This window comes from Grampus griseus (genome assembly GCF_964374135.1).
Source record: "Grampus griseus genome assembly, chromosome: 1".
NCBI lineage: Eukaryota > Metazoa > Chordata > Mammalia > Artiodactyla > Delphinidae > Grampus > Grampus griseus.
In genome coordinates, this window is record NC_139017.1 from 79,456,399 (window position 1) to 79,478,983 (window position 22,585).

Sequence of the window (22,585 nt, forward strand, 5' to 3'; positions counted from 1 at the left end):
AAACGCATGCATAATGTATAGAGCCATTGAACTGGCTGAGTGCAACCTGTTCTCTTTTAAAATGACGGCTGCTCTTCTCTACGGTATTTTGAACAGACGATGAGCCAGATGACGGTGCCCAGCATTACATTATAGTTGTGGGCTTCAACAGTCCTCAGTTATTAGCGATCATGACTGAGCTCGGCATTCCCATAAGCAGCGTGATTAAAATATCATCAGAGAATTATGAACCTCTGCAGACACACCTGGCAGCAGTTAGCCAGCAGCAGGAAAGTTTTCTTCGGCCAGAAGGTATGCAGTCTGCTACACAACTTACTGAATCCTTCAGTGTTACCCACTGTCCTTAAAGTACAAATACAATTTTCTGCCCAAAGCATAGTCATACAAGACATACATTATTAAATCCTTTCGAGACTTTGAGTTGCTATTTATGCCACTTGCACTAGCCAGGTGTTGTAAATTTTGCAAATTCAAATCATACCCCGTGTTTCTATCCCTGTGGAGCCACAGAGAGCATAGACTTGGTTATCCAACTACATTTCTCAGGAATTTTCCTCTATAACTTTTACCTAAAGCATGAGTGGGATGGATCATCTGTAGATAATCTATTCTGCCAGAAGCCACAGTCACCAAATGGCCCAAGGGAGGTCATAGCCTTGGGTTCTTGCTCCGATTTGCTACTGGCTTATTCTGATAAGTCAGAGGGGACGCTTATCTCCCAGGCTTTAGACCCGGAAGCTGTGGGATGTAGTCCCACCTACACCACTATTCAGCCACTACACTACTATTCTGCACTACTATTCAGACCTCAGGGTCTTCATCTAAGGGAATTGTACTAGACTGCCTCTGTGGGATGGGAACAAAGTCTACTGTCTACTTCAGATAGTAAAATTAGGATGCAATATAAGCCTGTGTGACCTGGAAGTCCAAGCTCTTTTTGCCACATGCTATTGCGATTTTTTGTTATTTATTAGTAATATCCTTTCACAGGGCTTTGTAACCTATACAGCCACATCCGGATTTCTATAACACCATATTTTTTAAATTGCTGTTCCAGGTTAGAAATGGCTACCCCTGATAATAATAATAGCTACCATTTATTGGGCACAGGCCTTGGGACTGGGCTCAATGCTAAGGGCTTTCAGTGTGTTGATTCGTGTAGTTTCCATGACAACCCTCGGAAGTATGTTTTACTATTTCCATTTTACCAAAAACGATTCTGTCTAGAGGCAGCTATTATGTAAAAGAGTTGAGAGTTAAACCTAGCTATTTCTATCTCAAAGCCTAGTTGTAACATTCAATAACTTATTATTCAAGTCAGTGAGAAAATGCTGCACGAGCTCCATAGTCTTTCTGTTAAAAATATTTAATATATAAAAATAAAATCATAGAAAAAGAGACTTTACAGTAGAACAGTGAGATCTTAGTATTAGAACCTATTTAGTTATAGATGGAAAAACCAAACCATGTCAGACAAATTTTCAAGTGTAACTTTATGGAAAACTGTCATTATTTTATATAGTCAGAGCACAAATGCCCAGAGAAGCCAGTAGCTATTTCAATGTGACCAAAAGTTAACTGAAGCAGAAATCATGGATCCAGTCTGTTTTCACCCACATGGGAAGGAGAACTGGATCGACTGCATTTCTAACCAGTTATGCAGCAAACAAATGTTAAAATAGTCAAAAAGGGATCTGGCAGAAAAACTGCTCCTATATAGATACAATCTCAGAGTTATGGAAGTATTGACCATTTTTAGCTCCCCAAGTGTGTGACCTTATAATCTTTCTGGGCCTCAACTATAAAATAAAGGGGTGGAAAAAGCTCATAGTAAATAACAATTTCAGGAGTAAAATCCTCTGATGTTTAATTATATAGTCTAGGTCCAAACACTTCTCAAAATTACATTTCTTTATTTGCATTTTCTGGTACTGTACAGACATCATGCAATGCATATGACTCACCACAAACACTTAACGTGGGAAGAAATTCTACACTCTCATTTTGTAGTATAAACATGTTGCTCTTATTAGATATAGAAGCTGAAAAATTGAAGAAAGAGAACGACATAAAAGAACTTGAAATCTTCTGGAAGTACTTGGAACCAATCCTGAATAATGAGAAACCGGAAACAAATCTCTTTGATGTCGCCCGGCTTGAATACATGGTCAAGGCTGACAAGTTTCCTTGCGACTGGTCGGACAGTGAGATGTTGGTTAGTACACGCATTAATGAGAGTGACTGGTTTGAACACGTGACACTGTGGTTGCATTTGCTCCATTCGTTCATTCCACAGATATTTATTAATCACTGTCTACAGAGAAGGCTTTGTGCTAGGTTCCTTTACCTTCACGACAGCGATCACACTGAACATCCAATAATGGCTATAGCCTGATCCTTCAGCTTATAGTGTATGAATTAATGACAAAGGAATAAGATGAGATGAAGATGAAGGATGGTAATTATTTTATTTGGTGATGTGGCTTTGCTTCATACCTTAACAATGTTCTAGGCAGTAGAGTCTTAATATACATTAATTGTGAAAAGAGTAAATTTTACAGTTTGTCAAATTACATTGTCTTTTTTTTTTATGTATCAGTTCAAAACATTGTTCTTCTAGGCCCTTGCTTTTATTGCCAAAATTGTATTTGTCATGTATCTTCCTAGCAAGGTCTATCTTAATAGAATGACCCCAGACCAACAGTGAGTAGACATTTCCTGAGAGTATTTATTGGCCCCTGCTATGGAGGTGCTTGCAGAGAGGCAAGACCAAAACCGTGAAACAGAGAGGCAGGGTTCAAGGTGCCACGCGCCTATGTGTTATGTGAAACACACCCTAAGTTTCCTGTTAATTCAGAAAAAGAAGACATGGGATGCTTTGAAAAGTAACAAATGCTGAATACATGAGGGTGTTTTTTAAAAAGAACGTTAACTATCATTGTTGGGGAAGTTATCCAGGCATTCCTGTTGTAAAAAAAGAGACCTCTCAGGTCTCTTCCTGGTTGACCCCCTGTCCCAACAAACAGGGGCCCAGGAGTGTTGAATCCCTTGCAGGGTGATATATATCAGCATTAAAGGGAATTGAACTGAAAGCAGAGTCTTGGAGATGGACCACATAAAGTATGCCGTGAAGGGAGCTGGGAAAAGCAGGGTGGAGGAGGGGGATAGGTGTCTGTGGGCAATGACTGTGGGTGGCTGCCAAACAAACAACCAAACCTGGCTATCTAAGAGGAGGAGAATGACATCAAAGCCTGGAGCAGTTTCCGAGACAAAGGGTAGGCTGCCCACGGCCCTGGATTGGAGCAGTTCTCACTATGAGAGTCCCTGATTCTTTTACCTTGAAATGGATGCGCACTGGGTGAAGTAAATGAAAACACTGAGGAGGGAAGCCTAGATCTGAACCTTGAAGGATGGACAAGATTTGAATAAGTAGCAATGGAGAGATCAGTTTGAGTTACAAAGACTGTCAACATAAGGCGTTAGATGTCACCACGTAGAAACAGAACACTTAAGTCTGATACCTTGGCAATAGTAAGAATAAAGATAAGCCTTGACCTATATGTGGAAACAATGCTGAACATAGAAAAGCTGTGGCTGAAGGCAGAGCTTGTTGTAGGCAAAACTGGTTACTGTGGACTCCCTTTGCTTTGTGTCGTCCCACTCCTTCATCTAGATATCTTCCTCTTTCCTGCTTTGTCTTTCACTCCCCTGCCTCTAAGCCTGAGCTCAGAAAAGAGTCCATCTGTCCTCTACTACTTTGTGTTAAGTTGGGCTGTATTTCTCTATCCCAGAGATACTGGCATACCAGGTACCGTCATACTATGACTATTCCATCCTATTTTATCGGAATTCCAGATTATGCCCAGCAAACGTGAGATATGTTTGAGAAAGAGGCCATATCCCTGGGATACCGAAACACCATCTGAAAGATAGCTTTCTACTCTTGCTCTACAATAGACCAGCTCTTCTCCCGAGAACATATAAATATATGCCTAACTTAAAAACCCACATCCACAAGTTTAAGTTTTGTGGAAACAGTCCTTCTCTCATTTGGGCCAAGTTCTGGCCACATACCTTGTAAAGAACTTATATGCAATTTTGGTTCAATAAGGCATAGGAGATCCCAGCCATACGTATCTTGAATCCTAATTCAGAGGAGGCAATACCAAGAGTCTTCTAAGGCAGCCTCAAACCGAGAACCTTTTGCTCCTGCTCTAACTAGAGCTGCCTTCCATGTGTCTTATTTACTCCCCAGGCATAGACTGAGAATAGCTGATGTGCATTGAGCCCAAGGTAGAAGACATTCTGTTGCATCATCAGCACATAGATGTGAACAGCAAGGCACACAATTGCAGCTCCAAGAGACCCAGCACCATTCCCAGCATCCTGTTTCTTATTCCAGTGTTAACAACTTAGTGTTCATCAGAAGATTTTAATCCCTCCATTTTTAAAGACAGTAAATGTGACTATATTTTCCTTTTTAAAAATAGAGTGGAAGAGTTTAAATGGCAATTAAAGTTCATAAATTTCATGTTGAAAAAAATAGTATCAGCTTCGTTGAAACACTGACTTCAGAACTAGAGGATTAATGTCTAGGGTCTCTAGTTGGGTCGTGAAGGTAAGTGAGGAATGAGACATTTAGCTCTGCTGCCCAACTGGACACACTGATCTTCTATCGGTCACTTTGCAAATATTTATTGAACATCTCCTTCACACCGGGGCTGCAGTCTGGGTCCAACTGCAGGAGACTTTTAGGCCAAGGCATGCCTCTGTAAGGTATGGTTTGTGAGTGAACAGCCCAGCATGGAGGATGACGGGGAAAGAAAGCCTTGAAAGCAATTCAGTAATAGATTTGGGTTACAGAAGAAAAGGCCATTGGATTTAATACTGAAGATCAAAATTCATTTTAAACTTGGGATTACTTACGAAATATAAAAGCAATAAACCTATTTGTAATACCCGTAGCTTAAATGCATGGTGTAGATACACAGTATCCCACTCTCAGCTATATCTGTAAGTTGATAATGGCCTCATATCCAAGCCAGGAGCCAGCCAAGTAGCCGTAGTCCTTCTTCCTCTCTGGAAGAAGGAAAGCATTAGTACCCTTGGCTGCAAGCAGGCAAGCTGTATTTCTGCTGAACCCAGGTAACGAAAGCTTTATATCAAATAAATGCCCATCAAGAAGCGCTAACTGCCTATGAACGACATCTGCAACATTTCAAGTCAAGCCCTCGGTTGCTGAAATAATTTTCTGGCTTTTAACATGCGAGTTGCTATTTGATTTAAAAAGAAATTAGCTAGTTACCCTAAGGGATAATAGGGCAGAAGTTTTTTTACTATATTTCTTATAAATACAAACAAACAAAAATGTGTTTATATGCCAGAATGTGGGCAAAGAATATCAGTTTGAAGCTGATATTAACGGAAGAATTCTCAGTCTTGGCGGGGACGCGTGAAGTCCAGACTGGCAGCTGTGCTGTGAGGATGGGCGAGGTTTGACACTTCACTGGTCTCACGCCAGACTGTGATTCGCTGGCTCCCACCATGTGCTTTCTCTCTCTACCTTACCACTGCGGCTGGGACATAGGAGGAGACTATTTAATCCTCCTTCGCTTTCAAGCAGACACACCTAGTGCTAACAAACAGTGCTTTTCCACTTCTGGAAATGAAAGCCTAGGTAATAGAGGTATCTGATCCATAACCCACTTGCCAGATCATGAAACTTGTGGGTATTATAGTAGTACTAGTCTACTAGGACGTCTTAGGGTTTTTTTTCCCTAAAGGTAGCACAGGTGAGGGAAGGAAGAAATCCTGATTGCACCCATACTGCAGTGGACTTGTGGGGATGGTGTGCAAAGCCGAGTGGGTGATTGCCATTGCGATTCTTGTGTCTGTCGCCAAGCAAGAGCTCATCCCCAGCTTGTCTTGGGCTGAGGATATGGAAATTACCTATCTAATGAGTTGCTTTAGGAATGGACATACCTAGAAAATAGGCCACATTGCTGACATGAATGAATAGGGCACTTTTCACCTCGTTGAAGCATTAATTAGGCTCTTAACAATAGGCAGCCATAGGCCCTCCAAAGGGAACAGTCTGCATTGTGGTGAACAAGAAGGGCCCGAAGGGTTCAGCAAATGAAGACTTGGTCACCATGACTGGGATTCAGTGGTTTGGGGACCAGCTGGGGAAGGACTTCCCTGTAAAAAGTGATAGGTTTGGCTATAAGGGAGATACAAATCATGCATCTGATTCCAACAACATGAAACTAAGGACTAACTGTCATGAATTCTCTCACCTGTAGCTGGAATTGGGCACCAACATTTTTGAAAATATTGCCTGTTTGATGTACGACAGCCTGGATTGGAAAAGGCAGCACCAGCACTATTTGGAAAACATGCAGCTTATTAACGTCCCACAGGTGGTTAGTGAGAAACCTATCTTAGAAGCTACGTTGACTTCTGAGGTAGGCATATGCGAGAATGTCTTTAGCTGGCCGAATGATTTGCTGAACAACTTAATTTTCACATTTATAAAACATGAAGAAAAAAAATCACATAAATACTGGTAGCAAGGGAACACTGCCTGCTGGGATTTAATGGGTGAGGGTGGGATCCAGGCCCCCAGGCACAGCATTAAAGGGCATCCATGTGATGGGAGCTTTATGAAACCCCCAACTACCTGCCACACACAGAGGGGATGATAGAACCCACTTTTCAGCCATGGAGCGATAAATAGCATCTGGAACAAGGAGGGCTACTGATAACTTAATCACCATGTTATTTTAGCACCTACCCTGTGCTGGCACTGTACCAGGTGCTGGCGATACTATAATGAACAAGACCCATCCTCTGTCCTCCTCATTGTGGTTAACCTTTAAAGGGGACATGGCAGTCAAGGCAAAGGTGGTTTCAGTTTAGCGTAATGAGCACTGTGAGGACAGTCAGCTGAGCTTGCAGGAGAAGCTATAAATAGGGCACCTCTCCTGAGCAGAGTGGGATGGAGAGATGGGAGTCGGGAAGATGTTACCAGGCAGGGTAAGTGATGTGCTGAAGGCTGAGGCTGAATTGCCTGGGCAAAACCTGACTGGGGAGAGGGACAGAGTGGTATTTTCAAGAAGGGGGAAAAGATGTACAAAGACATGGAGGTCAAAGTAAAGAAGTATTGCGTCCAGGACCACACCACGGGGTACGGCAGTGCTCCCAGGTGATACATGCAAAGTGGAGAGCAGCAACACGAGCTGGAAAGGCGGGAGCCAGAATGTTCTTTGGTGCTGAGCTCAAGAGTTTGGGTTTTATCCTGAAGGTTGTGGGAGAACCGTTGAAGGATTCTTAGAGGGAGAATGGCATGATTCTGTGTCACCCCGGGGTGACACAGAAGAGAAGAGAAGATGCCCCATCTTCCCATCTCTTTCCTGGAAATTTCTCAGTGGGCTCTGTTAGGAAAAACTGAAAACTTCTTTTCAGTTTTCATTAACTTCTTTCCTTCCTCAGACAAAACCCATTTATTTGATCCTAATATTAGCAAATGATTTTGTGGTGTGAACATAATCATACAATCTCAGAATCCCGGAATCCCGTCAGAGTCCCATCATACCAGCATTGGATGAAAGCATCTCTCAGCTGGATGTTTCAATTGTTTTTTTAATTATTCTTATTTTAGCCCCCACAAACTGTTGCTGTAACCCCTGGAAAGAAGAAAACACAACAATATGAAGAGCTGCAAGGTCCAGCTGCACCACCACCACCAGGCATGTATGAAACCTGTAGCTGGAGGATCAGTGCCAGGAGCTGGTGCTTTGAGGAGTGACTGTCCTTGGTGTCGCTTTCACATCTCTTTCCACCTCAAGATCCTACATTTATCAGTGCATGATCAGAGTTTGAATCTGTGGATGAAATTTTGATGGGAGAAATGGAGAACACATCTTAATTGAACAGTGGTATTTTGTATCTTTTACAGTGGCTTCCGTCATCACAAATGAAGTAGACATGCGATATTACAATGATTTGCTGAATCCAATTCCAGAAGAATTCATTTCTGTGCCCTTGATACTGCATTGTATGCTGGAACAGGTAAGTGGATACATGCTGAAGCTTTCTTCCCAGGTGGGCAACCTTGAGTCAATCACTTCATCTCTCTTTGCTTCTGTTTTTTTTGTTTTTTAACTGTTTTAAAATTACGCTCATAATACCTGAATGCATTCTTCTTTGCAAAGATTAGAACATTTTAGATAAAGCTAAAATCTGCTTTATCAGCTTCAATCCTCTTTTTCTTGCTACATTTTGGAATGATTTTATATAACATTCGCTGAAGTTTTGGTAGGCATATCTTTAAAACTATCAGGTGTTCTTTTAATGAAAGAGAACAGAGTTGGGCAGGTGGGTGGGGTGGTAAATGGTCCTCAACTGCATTTAACATTTCTTTTACACTTGTAGATTTTTTTTTTTTTTTTTTTTTTTTTTTTTTTTTTATGGTACGCGGGCCTCTCACTGTTGTGGCCTCTCCCTTTGTGGAGCACAGGCTCCAGACGCGCAGGCTCAGCGGCCATGGCTAACGGGTCCAGCCGCTCTGCGGCATGTGGGATCTTCCCGGACCGGGACACGAAGCCGTGTCCCCTGCATCGGCAGGCGAACTCTCAACCACTGCGCCACCAGGGAAGCCCTACACTTGTAGATTTAATCAGATTTTTCTATTTCTGAGGGCAATTTTAGTCATTCATATTTTTTTTTGGGGGGGGGGTTGTTTTGTTTTTGTTTTTTGCGGTACGCGGGCCTCTCACTGTTGTGGCCTCTCCCGTTGCGGAGCACAGGCTCCGGACGCGCAGGCTCAGAGGCCATGGCTCACGGGCCCAGCCGCTCCACGGCATGTGGGATCCTCCCGGACCAGGGCACGAACCCGTGTCCCCTGCATTGGCAGGCGGACTCTCAACCACTGCGCCACCAGGGAAGCCCAGTCATTCATATTTTTAAATGAACGTGTCCATTTTATTTGTTTTCAATGTCATAAAAGTTCTTTATTCACTAATATACATTGAAAAGTTTTTCTCTGTATCTAGTTATGTTCCTTTCCTATGCCTGATGTTATTTATTGGTACCCTCTTTTTTTGATCATGGATGCAATTGTATATCGATTATTGATGTCTTTTCAAAGAACCAGCATTTTTTTTTTAACGTCTTTATTGGAGTATAACTGCTTTACAATGGTGTGTTAGTTTCTGCTTTATAACAAAGTGAATCAGTTATACATATACATATGTTCCCATATCTCTTCCCTCTTGCGACTCCCTCCCTCCCACCCTCCCTATCCCACCCCTCCAGGCGGTCACAAAGCACGGAGCTGATCTCCCTGTGCTATGCGGCTGCTTCCCACTAGCTATCTACCTTACGTTTGGTAGTGTATATATGTCCATGCCTCTCTCTCGCTTTGTCACAGCTTACCCTTCCCCCTCCCCATATCCTCAAGTCCATTCTCTAGTAGGTCTGTGTCTTTATTCCTGTCTTACCCCTAGGTTCTTCATGACATTTTTTCCCTTAAATTCCATATATATGTGTTAGCATACGGTATTTGTCTTTTTCTTTCTGACTTACTTCACTCTGTAGGACAGACTCTAGGTCTATCCACCTCATTACAAATAGCTCAATTTTGTTTCTTTTTACGGCTGAGTAACATTCCATTGTATATATGTGCCACATCTTCTTTATCCAGAACCAGCATTTTGTTTCACTGATCCACTCCTTTTTACTTTTTATTTTATGAATTTCTTCATTTATCTTTATTATTTCCTTCTTCCTACTTTGTTTGGGTTTATTTCGTTTTTCACTTTTACTGAAAGCTCACTTTGTTTATTTTTAGTCTATTTCACTTTACCTAAGGCTATGCATTTCCTTTTGAGTATTTCTTTGGCTGCATCATGATGCTTTCAATGTATTCAGTTCTAAATCTTTTAATTTCCACTGTTTATTGTCCATTTCTAATTTTATTGCATTATGGTCAATAAGCATGATCTGGATGTTAAAAATATTTTTTAATTTCCTGGGCTTCCTGTGTGACCTGGTGTACATCCTCAGTTCTCGTAAGTACTATATATGCATTTGAAAAGAATTTGCTGTTAATTAACTCATTTAATCCTTAGAACAGCCCTATGGAGCAGGAACTATTTTTATTCCCTATTTCTCAGAAAAGGAAACTGAGGCCTAAAAAGTAAATTATCCAAGTAGTAAGTGACAGAAACCACTTTTGAACCTCATCAGTCTAAGTGGAAATGTATTTTGATAGCATTGCTCTGTTGTGGTCTTCCCTTCTAACACTGCTGATGAGAAGTCTGATGTCAATCTGATACTTTTTCCTTTGTAGGTAATCTATTTTTTCTTTCTGGTAGTTATTAGAGTTTTATCTTTTTCTTTTTTTTTTTTTTAACATCTTTACTGGAGTATAATTGCTTTACAACAGTGTGTTAGTGTCTGCTTTATAACAAAGTGAATCAGCTACACCTATACATATATCCCCATATCTCCTCCCTCCAAGGCTATGTATAGTTATGGCTTTGTTTTTTCATTGCCTCTGTGATCTAAAGGATTATAATCTGGTTTCTGATCACATTCTGAGTTAAATCAAAATTCCTTGTGCTGGTCCATAAAGACCCTAAAAATATGGTTCTGGGATGTTTGTCATCTCATCTCCTGCCCCCCATCTCTCTCCCTCTCTCCCACTCTCTCTCTCTCACTACTGGTCATCTACATAGACCTTCTGGTTTTTCCTCACGTTCACTAATTACACCTTAGTTTTTTTACACTAACTTCTCTTCCTAGAAAGTTTTGTTCCCACATGTCTGTCTGCCTGGTGGATGGATACTCCTTGTCATTCAGTCCCCAGAGAAAGTGGCATTTCTGAGATAGGCTTTCTCTGACCACCTGATCTAAAGAAGGCCCACAACAACAGAGTGCTCTCTACCATTTCACCTTGTTTTATTTTCTTATCAACAACTGCTCTTTAAAAAAAGAAAAATGTTTATTTCCTTTATGTATTATCTTCTTCTCACTAGAATGTAAGCTCCATGCAAGCAGGGACCTAATCTAGTCTTGTTCATTGCTCTCTGCTCAGCACACAGTAACCACACCTAGCCCATAGTAGACCCTGAATATATATTTGTTCAATTAAATTATATCTTCAAATATTATTTCTTTTGATTTATACTAATTATTATTAGACAGATGTTGGAATTTCTAGTTTTTACCTCCATGTATTTTAAATTTTCTTTCAATTTTACCCCTTTGGGAATTTCAGCTTAACTTCCAACTAATTTATTCTTAGGTGGAGTCTAGTCTGCTACTGAAATTTTGTTTCAACAATAACATTTTTAATTTATAAATTCTCTAATTTCTTTTTATAACTGTCCTTCTTATTTCATGTATGTAAATATTCCTTTATCTCACTGAATATTAAAATAGTTTTAGACTCTAATCATCTCTTACCTCCAGCATACATTTTTATGCTTGTTGACTTGTTTAGTTTTCTAACCAATTAGGTAAGCACACTCATATTTGCCTTTAATTACCCTGTAAGGCTTTTGGAAGATCAGTAGTTTTATTATATCAATAAATTTGTAAAAGTTTAATAGCCCTATATGGCTTACAGTATCATTTTATTTATCTTAATCTTACTTATTTTATTCAACTCAACTCAAAGCAACAAATATTTACTAACCATCCACTGTTTTCTGTGTACCAAAGGGGACAGTTGATGAGCTCAGTGCCTGACACATAGAAGGCTCCAATAAGAGATACATGTTGACTGAATAAGTGTTTGATAATAAAGGGATGAAAAATTGAAATATAGGAGGAATCGGGTGGGATTTTATAGGAGGGGATATTAGAGTTTAACATTTCAGAGATGGAACAGTTCTGCATGGTCTCTTGTGATTGGAGTGGGTCCAAGAGATGGTAGGAAGAGAGAAAGTGGAGACAGGAGTGACTCTTTTAAAAGTAATGTGTTGATAAACAGTAAAGAGTATACAACTATTTTGTTATTGTTCTCAACAGGGGGTTTTGCCTCCCAGGGGACATTTGGCAACGTCTGGAGATACTTTTGGCTGCCACAACTGGAGCGGTACTACTGGCATCAAATGGGGAGAGGCCAGGGATGCTGCTAAACATTCTGTAGTGCATAAGATAGCCCCCATGACAAAAATCTAGTCCAAATGTCTTTAAATTTCAAGGTTGAAAAATCCTGTAGAGCGGTGTGAAATCATAGCGGGTGATATTGGTATTGAAGGTGAAGAGAACAATTATAAATTAGGTACCTATCTTGATTATATTTCAACTTCTTGTTTACCACGTAAAATTGAACAAGACATTTAATCTTTCTAGGCTCACTTTCTCCATATTAAGAAGAATATTACCCTTTACTGATCTCACCATGTATAACTTTTCTATCTTAAGGACTTGACCTGAACCCCAGTTCCTCCCAGTAAGCAGCCTTGGGCTTGGGCCGGGCACATAATTTCCCTCACCCTAATTCCATTTCTGTAAATTGGAAAATAATAGCTACTCAGCAATATTGCTGTGAGGCTTATGAGATAATGTATGTGAGGGTGGCCCACACAGTGCTTGGCATGTGGTAGGCACTCAATAAATACTTATTGAATCCAAAGATGTGAGAGCACAGTTTTGAGTCCTTTAAAAGAAAGAGTAAATCATTAAGAGAAATTATATTAATATTGTTAGTTTGATTTCTACCATGGTAAATTTTCCTGTTTACCATTTGCATTTTGTGTTATCTATTCTAGTACATGTATGAAAATTATATATACTTTAATAATTTAATATATATATAATTATATATAAATTAATGTTTTAATGGATTATAAACTTTTTCCCTTTTACTTTGGTAGTCACTGGTAATTACACTGCCACTTTGTATAATCACCAAACTTTTTGGTAGAAACTGCCTTGTTTTTACTAAAAGCAATGGAAATACCTGACTATCAGTAAGGAACTGACTATTAAACTGATTCCTCCCAACTCTTTATGTCAACAGGTTGTGGCAAGTGAAGAAGACCTTGTCCCACCGAGTCTGGCGGAGCCGCCTCCCAGAGCAGATGGGCTGGACCACACAATTGCAGCTCACATCATGTCCATCCTGCCCTCTCTCTGTCTGACAGAGAGGGAGAAAAAGGTCAGATGGTGTGAGAAAACCAAAAAGTGTGTATGCTTTGAAAAGTATGAACTCTCTCTTTACATCAATATTGTTTTAATTTGAATAGAATCTCCATGAAATATTCTTACCTGAAGAGGAAAATGAAAGCAAACCAGTGCCCAGAGGCCCTCTCCTACTGAACTATCACGATGCCCTCGCCCACAAGAAATATGTGCTAAAGGTAATAAGTAACCAGGTTACCCTGAGGATAATGGATGCAAGAAATCTCATTAGTAATTATTCAGTTGAAGAAATCTTAATGAGATAGCTTTACCAATGCTAATTACCAGTAATGTACGAAGTAGATACCTGCTTGCAAAGTAAGATCTCAGAAAATGGAAATGAATAAAGGAGAAATTACATCAGCAAAGAAAACTGGCCTAAATACAGAGGTCCAACGGACCATTAAATTGATTGCGACTACACCAAATTTGCATTAAAGCCTTGCTTTATACATCTGCTAATATGAAAAAACTAGTGGAGGCCAGAAAAGGATCTCAGAAGGGAGGGAGGAATACATTTGAGACTTTGGCAGTTTGTCACTGTGAATGAGGAATCCATCATTTGTGTGCACCAAGAACCTCTGGCAAAGTGAGAACTAGCTTTTTTGACCTTCAGCAAAATACCAACAGTTTGTCTTCCCCAATTACCATTGATTTCCCCTGTTCCCAAATAATGAGAGCAAGGGTATCATGTTTTGCCTTCTCCATATGCATAAGGCACTTGACAGCTTATTTTAATGTCTTCTGTCATGTTGCTCTTTTTCATCAGGACCTAAAGAATTTTGACCTGGTTCAAATTGAGCAGAAGATGCAGTCTAAGTTGCCACTGTGGGAATTCCTTGAATTCCCTCTGCCCCCGCCATGGAACAGCACGAAACGTCTAGCTACAATTCATGAGCTCATGCACTTTTGTACAAGTGGTGAGTACATTGCTTTGTCGTAGCTTAAGTTCGTTCATTTATGGTCACGTGTGCCTCTAACGATTACACCCCCATCTGCAAAAAGTATTTTGATTATTGACCTTTCAGAGGCTGGGGTGGGTATTTTGATTGACTGCACTTTTCTTATCTTGAATAATATCATTAGCAGTAGGATGATAGCTGTGATGCATAACATTCTTCAATTTGATGCCCTGGCTTTTCTTTTCACTGTTTCTACAAGCATAATCCCCTTCTTTATTCCTCCTCCCCGCCTCCCAGTCCCACATCCCCTCATTGACATCATTGGAGATGACATGGTAGCCCCCATCCTGGTTAAGAGGAGAACTTAGAGCGCCCCCTGTGGTGTGGTGCTGAGAGTGTTAATACCAGTTCACCTCCTCTCAAAACATGAAGGGCCATTTTCTGCTCTTTGAGGACAGTGGAAAGAGGGGTCATTAAAAATATCTAAAATCAGCTTCTTATTGCAGAGTTCATGGGAATTTTATGACATAGACAATCATTTCCTAAAACATATACTATTTCCACTTGAGGCAATAAGCAAATGCCTTCCTGCTTATAAGAAGAAATATGAAATTACATAGACATTTTGATTTGACCTAGAAAAGAAAAAAGCATGTGCAGATTCTTCCTTCTCCTTTCATTTCTAACTCTAAGCAAATTATGAAATATTTTAATCTTGATTTTTTTTTCATTTTTTTAGCAGGCTTAGTAATAGAAAAAGCTAAAATTTTTAATACTGCCATGGCTTCACCTCATGGAAATGTGGGGTGTAGCCTAGTGGGCCTGGGTATGTCATGTCTATTGTTTACATAATCACCCTCTTCCTGGTGTTCTGAGAACATCTGGCCTTTACCTCCATCCTGCCACACTCCTATTCTCCTTCTGCCCCGTGATATGATTTTATTCTCTCTCCACCTCAGTTCTACCCTCCGCAGCACAGGATTCTTGGGGTTTTTTTAATATGAACAAGCACATTTATTGAATCATTTTTTTACAGTAGCAAAATACTGGGAACAAATTGAATGTCCATCAGAAGCTCTCATTAAAATATCAGAAACCTATGTGGTACAAAATCGTGCGACTTAACAACAGTGGGGCATATCTATATCGTGATGTGGAACAGTCTCCCAGATAATTAAGTTAAAAAAGGAAAGGAAACGAAAGATAAGAAGAGGATGATTCGTATGCTCACATTTGCTTTTGTCTTTTATGGGAGGATATGTACACATTCTTTTTTATACAATTTTTAAAGGTCACACTCCAGTTACTACAAAATATAAGCTATATTCCCCGTGTTGTACAATACACAAGATTCTTGTTTGTGTTGCCACCACTGAAACTGCCCACATATCTTGCTCCCATATCCCATCCCAAACCCTTGTCCCTCTGCCTCTCCTCCTTTTCTCTTTCCTCATGCTTAACAAGTCGAAAACCAAACTCTTGATTTCCTCAAAACATGTGCCTTCATGGTCCTCCTTATTTCAGTAAATGGTGACTATTTTCTACCAAAACCTTGGCGTCATCCCTGGTTCCTCTTTTTACTCACGCCCCACAACCAATTCCACCACATCCCTCACTACCAGCCCAGTCCAGCACCACCTCTCACTTGGACTATTTCGATAGCTTTCCAGTTGGTCTCCAGGCTTTCCCCGTTTTATCTACAGTCTTTTCTTCACACAATAATGGGAATGACCCTTCTAAAATGTCAGTCAGATCATGTGCCTTCTTAGCCCAAAACCCTCTAGTGATCACCCATTTCCCTCAAAGTATTAATAAAATCTAAGCTGTTCTGCCGCCCACTTTTGGAGCTCATCATCTGTCAAGCTCTCGTTGTTCTACTCCACTCTATCTGGTTGGCCTTACTGTGATTCCTTGGACAAGTCACTTGCACCCTTGCCTCCATCTTTGCATTTGCTCTTTTCCAGATATCGATATGGCTCCCCCACTTCTTTCACATTTTTGCTTTACTTGTTCAGAGGGCTTTTTGCTGGCTACCTTATATAAAATAGAAGCCCCTCCCCAACCATTATCACTTCTTATCCCCTCACCTGGCTTTATTCTTCTTATCATCTCTGATACACTATACACTTATCTGTTTATTCTGTTTCTAACTGCTACAATGGGTAATCCATAAAATCAGGAGTTCATTGATTTGTTTACTGCTGTGGTCCCTTTACTAAAGTCACTGGCAACTAGTAGGTGCTCAAAAAATATTTGTGAAATGAATGAATGAACAAACTTAATTCTGTCACTTTTAACCACTTTCCTGTCCCTCTTCTGAATTTCCTTGTATTTTTTCCAAAAGGAACCTTCCCGCTGCCCTCACCTCTGTTGGAGAGGAAGTGTAGGTGACCTCTGATTCATTGATCTGTCACTATCATTTCGCCTTCCCTCACTGAATTCCATGGTTATTTGTTAACACCTACCTCCCACCTCTATCTTCAACTTCTAAAGCACAAGAACCAAATCTTTTCTTTAAATCTCAGGCAAAGAAAAATACATAGAGTACAAAGCCTAATACATAGAAAACAAAAACAGGTGAGTGAGTGAATGCATGAATAAATGCTATAAAAGAATAAATACACAAGTTAATATAGCCCCTTGAAGGCTGATAACCTTTAAAGTAAAATTATGAAAAGTACTGTACCAGTTCATTGGGTGGAAAGAGGCCTTTTCTTAGCCTGAGTGAACAGAAAAGCCTACTGAACATAACAGCCTATGTTAGACTTGAGTGAGTGATTTCTCTGTTTTAAATTACAACCACAGCAAAAGGTGCTTTTGCTTAAAAATGACGTTTTCTTAATTTATTTATTGAAGTATAGTTGATTTACAATTGTGTTAATTTCTGCTGTACAGCAAAGTGGCTCAGTTATACATGTACATTCTTTTTTACATTCTTTTCTGTTATGGTTTATCCAAGGATATTGAATGTAGTTCCCTGTGCTATACAGTAGGACCTTGTTGTTTATCCATTCTATATGTAATAGTTTGCATCTACTAACCTCAGACTCCCAGTCCATCCCTCTCCTACCCCTTCCCCCTTGGCAACCACAAGTCTGCTCTCTATGAAAAATGACAAGTTTTAAATATATTCAACCAATGTGATACCCCGGAAAGTCCATGTGAATTAATCTGGACACCTAATATTCATTCAGCTACGAAGCAGTTTGTGAGCGTTATCTTAATAAATTATATCTTGATTGTGCAGCTTTCTTATTATTAGTTACCTTTGGTATTTGTTGTAGAATTGTGGAGCCCGTGTGTAAAGTCAGGTCAACACCCATCATGGCGTGACTCCTTTGTCATTTTGGTGGACTGACTCCCTGGTTGTCCCTCTTTTAGCCCTGTACCATGTGGTAATAAAGAGCATTCCTAGCAGCACTTGTCCTACTTTCTTACAGAAGTCTTGAGCTGGAATGAAGTAGAACGAGCCTTCAAAGTGTTTACTTTTGAGAGCCTGAAACTCTCTGAGGTTGATGAAGAAGGGAAACTAAAACCTTCTAGAATGATGTATGGGACAGATTCTGAGATGTTCAACATACCATGGGACAACCCTGCCAGATTTGCTAAACAGATAAGGCAAAAGTACATCATGAAAATGAATACCCAAGAGACCAGACAGCGAACAGGTACACTGCCTGGAAGGAACAAAAAGTATTCTCACATTGTATGATTGTCCATTTGTCTAGCATTGTATCTTATGGATCCTCTCTACACTGCCTAGATAGTGGAATCAAAGACAGAATTTTATTTCTGGATCAGAATTGGTCAACATCTATGCAAGATGATGAGATCAACAAAGAACCTTCCGATCCTAGTCAGCCTGATACTAACAATATGAAGTATTCTGACCTGGATAATAGGAAATCCTTAGACTCTGATTACAGAGAACCATCAGAGCAGAAAAGCTTGAAGTCGCAGCTCCAACCTGAGCCTTTGAGTAAGTAAACTTGTGTCTCTGTGTGTGTACATGTGTCTATATGTGTGTGCGTGCGTGTGTATAGACGCTACTAGAGAATGTATAAACCAAAAAAAAAAAGATTCAAGATGCATTATTTAAATGCCTCCCTATTTCAGTTGAAAAACTGTTTAATATCTAAATTATTTGGTTAATTAAACTTTGTTACTGAGTGTTGTTAGTAAGTCCTCATTATTTTTAAAAAAATTTTTATTGAAGTCGAGTTGACTTACAATGTTTCTGATATATAGCAAAGTGATTCAGTTATATGTGTGTGTGTGTATATATATATATATATATATATTCTCTTTCAGATTCTTTTCCTTTATAGGTCGTTACAAGATATTGAGTATAGTTCCCTGTGCTATACAGTTGGTCCTTGTTGTTTATCTATTTTATATATAATAATGTATATCTATTGATCCCAAACACCTAATTTATTCCTCCCCTCCCCAAGTTTGTTTTCTATGTCTGTGAGCCTCTTTGTGTTTTGTAAATAAGTTCATTTGTATCATTTTTTAGACTCCACATATAAATTATATTGTATATTTGTCTTTCTCTGTCTGACTTACTTCATTTAATGTGATCTAGGTTCATCCATGTTGTTGCAAATGACATTGTTTTATTCTTTTTTATGGCTGAGTAATATTCCCGTGTGTGTGTGTGTGTGTGTGTGTGTGTGTGTGTGTGTGTGTGTGTGTGTGTGTGTATACCATATCTTCTTTATCCTTTCATCTTTCAATAGACATTTAGGTTGCTTCCACGTCTTGGCTATTGAAAATAGTGCTGCTATGAACATACGAGTGTGGGTATCTCTTTGAATTATAGTTGTGTCTGGATACGGTATATGCCCAGGAGTGGGATTGCTGTATCCTATGATAGCTCTATTTTTCGTTTTTTAAGGAACCTCCATACTGTTCTTCATAGTGGTTGTACCAATTTCCATTCCCACCAACAGTGTAGGAGGGTTCCCTTTTCTCCACACCCTCTCCAGCTTTTTTTATTTGTAGAGTAAGTCCTCATTATTTCAACCTTTTTTTTCCCAAAATATAAAACCTCTTAGTCCACTCTTACCTTCATAAATGTAGTACAGTGAACATAATTAAAACTTTCATCATTAGTATTTTGCAAGGCTATTGTGATTATTTGCAAAAATTATTAAAAATTACCTGCAGTAACATAATGAACTGCCCAGTGCAGAGCTTGGTACAAAATCAGTGCTCAGTGAACATCGGTTCCCTTCCCTCCTCCTCATGGCTTAGGCAGTTACTCTCATTCTAGAATAAAGCATAATAAATATTGTTGTATTAGGAGGTATAGAAGCATAGAAGAATATTAGGCTAAATTTTTATTGAGCTGTCTTACACACAACTGATTAATTTCTTAAAATACACTTCTGTTATGTCCCTGCTTATAACCTTCAGTGGCTCCCTACTACCTGCAATATAGAACCCAACTTCTTGGCCTGCTTTACGTGCTTCTTCAGCAGTACCAGATTACTTTTCCCAAACCCTTTCTACTTTTTCCCTTTTGCTCACTTATCCTATGCTCTAGCCAAACAGAATTAGGCCCTATTTCCTCTAGGCAGCCTGCTCTTTTCAATCTCTGTGACTTTTCCCCACAATACCCTCCAACTAGAGTTCTCTTTTTGATTATTATTAGGTTTGAATGGTACCTCCATGAAGCTTTGTTACATGTGTACACCAGGAAATGCCTCCCTTACCATTCCATATGGTCATAATTAATCTATGCTTCCTTCATGGCATCAGTTATCATTTCCTATTACTTACTACCATTATTCATATGCCTATATTAAGGCCTCCTTAATACTATAGCTTTTTAGAGGTCATAAGTATGTTTATCTTAAAAATATTAATCATATACTACATCAGAAAACAAGTCCTAAAACAATTTTTCACAGATCAAAACTACAGAGTATGCTCTCAAACCACAAAGAAATTATGGAAAATATAGATGCAATAGGTAGAACAAATAAAATGAAAAAGTTTAGTTCTTTGAAAAGATTTTTTAAATTGAGAAATTTTTTTACAAAAGGCTGATCACAAAAAGAAGCATGAATAACCATATTAGAAATAAAGGTGTATCAGGAATAAAAATATTAGGAATAAAGAAATGGACTTCCTTTTAATCCTATAAAAATTTAAAAGACAGTAAAAGGATATAAACAACTTTATTCCACTAAGTCTAAAAATGAAATGAGCAAATTACTAGAAGAGTATAACTTACTAACATTCACTCAAGAAGAAATAGAGAACCTGAATAGTCTTGTAACTATTTAAATAAATTAAATCAATAATTTAAAATCTTCCCAAATAATGTCATTGGCTAGTGATATTCAATGCTCAAAAAAAGAAATAGTTCTAATCTTAACAAAAATTAATTCCAGGAACTATAGAAGGGGTATTCTCTCCCACTCATTTTATGAAATTAACATCAGCCTTATAATAAAACTGTCAAAGATAGTACAATAAAAGAAAATTATAAATCAAAGTTATTCATGAACATATAGGCCAAAATCCTGAATAAAACATAAGCAAACTGATCTAGCAATATACAAAATGATAATAATCAAGTACAAGTTTTTATAACGAGATTGAAGGAAAAAACATACATTGTAAAATCAACATCATTTATCAATTAACACAGTAAGAAAAATATCTCAATAGATGCAGAAAAAGCACTTAAAATTCTACAGCGATTTATGAAGTCAATTTAACAAACTAGCAATAGAAAGAAAATTTCTCTACTTTATAAAGGTTATTTTTAAAATTACTATAATAAACATTATATATCAAGATGAAAAGTTAAAAGATTTCCCTGGATCAGGAGACTATCCACTATAAACACTCATATTTAGGATTACACAGGAGACGCTAGCCAACTCAGTAAGGCAAGAAAAAGATAATATTGTAAAGGTTGAAAAGGAATAAACAAAACTGTTATTATTTGTAAATAGTGTGTATGTAGAAAACCCAAAATAATCCACAAAAGAGAGTCAGGAATAATATGCAAGTTTAATAAAGAAGTGTGATTGTGAAAGAACGTGCATAAGATGTCTGGAGTGCTGGGACTTTTCTTTATCATTATTCATTATACCAAGCATTTATGTTGTTTGTACTTTTCTGTATTATATTTCATAATTTTAAAAAGCATTAAAAAATGGTCAGTGCCACAAAAGAATAGGTGTTAAGTCAGTATTGACTAAATGGTCATCTTACCATGTCATTTACTTAAATGAGGGTAGAAGAGGAAGTCATCAATGGAGTGGAATTAGGGAAAATCTCCTTGCCTGTTAGCAGAGCAGATAAGTGAGGATGAAGGGGACAAAGGAGGGAGGGAGATAACATTTATTTAATATTGCCTGCTATATTCCAAGCACTGTGCTATTTTACATATATTAACTAATACTTTATATAAACATCAAGCCTATGAGGAAGTTACTATTAGCCTAATTCTGAAGACAAGGAAACAAAGACTCAGAATGGTTAAGTAACTTTTTCAACCACATACAAGCAGGAAGTCAGGATTCCAAAGAGGGCTATCTAACTCCAAATCAATGCTTCCTCCACTGTGGCTGTCTTGTGGCTTCCTCAGTTCCAGAAATTCCTTGCGATGCATCTGATAGTTTAGCCATATTCATAGTCTCTTCTTCATGGCAACACTTAACCTGATTTTGTTGCCTTCGGGTCTTCCTAGGGCTGGTTCCTTACCATTAGGGCTGGTTCCCTATTTCTCTGTTCTAAATACCCTTACCTATTAGCCCAGCTCACAAAAAGTTAAGCCAAATAAGTTAGCCTGAGATGTTATGGTATTAGTGAATCCTATGGGAATGTACATGTATAGCAAAGAAGTCATTTTTTCTTTTAAATACTTTATTTATTTATTTGGCTGCACCTGGTCTTAGTTGTGGCATGCAGGATCTTCCTTGCGGCATCCATGATCTTCCTTGCAGCATGCAGGATCTTTAGTTGGGGCATGCGAACTCATAGTTGCAGCATGTGGGATCTAGTTTCCTGACCAGGGATGGAACCTGGGCCCCCTGCACTGGGAGTGCAGAGCTTTAGCCACCAGACCACCAAGGAAGTTCCAAAGAAGTCATTTTGAGTTAATGTAGAGCCAGGATAAGCCAGGAGAGATATAAGGCCTGAGGGGTTTTTTTTTTGTTTTATTTTGCTTTTTTAATTTTTTTAATTTTTTAATTTTTTTTTTTTTAGAGCAGCTGGTATATAGTTTTTTCTCAGGCAACTTTTGCCACCTGGTGGTCAAACCACATAAGTTGGTGTTCTGGATCCTGGTGCAAAGTAAATGTTTATAGCAACTCCCTAAATCATCAAGGCTGAAAATGCTGTGATGGACAGTGTATCCTAGAGGCCGAGCAATCGTGAGAGCTGAACCCTGTAAGGGTTGGCCTGTAAGGGATTCTACAGGGTGTAGGCTGGTCTACATCAAGAAACTGTTACGTTTCGGTGGG

At 38.9% G+C, this 22,585-nt stretch overlaps 1 protein-coding gene across 1 annotated transcript in view; it reads left to right on the forward strand.

The window, feature by feature from the left end:
- SPAG17 (sperm associated antigen 17) overlaps positions 1-22,585 on the forward strand; it is a gene marked incomplete at its 5' end in the record, with an annotated part of 228,920 nt that overhangs the window by 70,576 nt on the left and 135,759 nt on the right. Inside the window, 10 exons of the mRNA XM_082671490.1 lie at positions 97-291; positions 2,034-2,215; positions 6,303-6,464; positions 7,661-7,763; positions 7,958-8,070; positions 13,034-13,171; positions 13,260-13,373; positions 13,964-14,114; positions 17,537-17,764; positions 17,860-18,075. Coding sequence (XP_082527616.1) covers positions 97-291; positions 2,034-2,215; positions 6,303-6,464; positions 7,661-7,763; positions 7,958-8,070; positions 13,034-13,171; positions 13,260-13,373; positions 13,964-14,114; positions 17,537-17,764; positions 17,860-18,075 — 1,602 coding nt within the window. The remainder of the gene's footprint in view (positions 1-96; positions 292-2,033; positions 2,216-6,302; positions 6,465-7,660; positions 7,764-7,957; positions 8,071-13,033; positions 13,172-13,259; positions 13,374-13,963; positions 14,115-17,536; positions 17,765-17,859; positions 18,076-22,585) is intronic.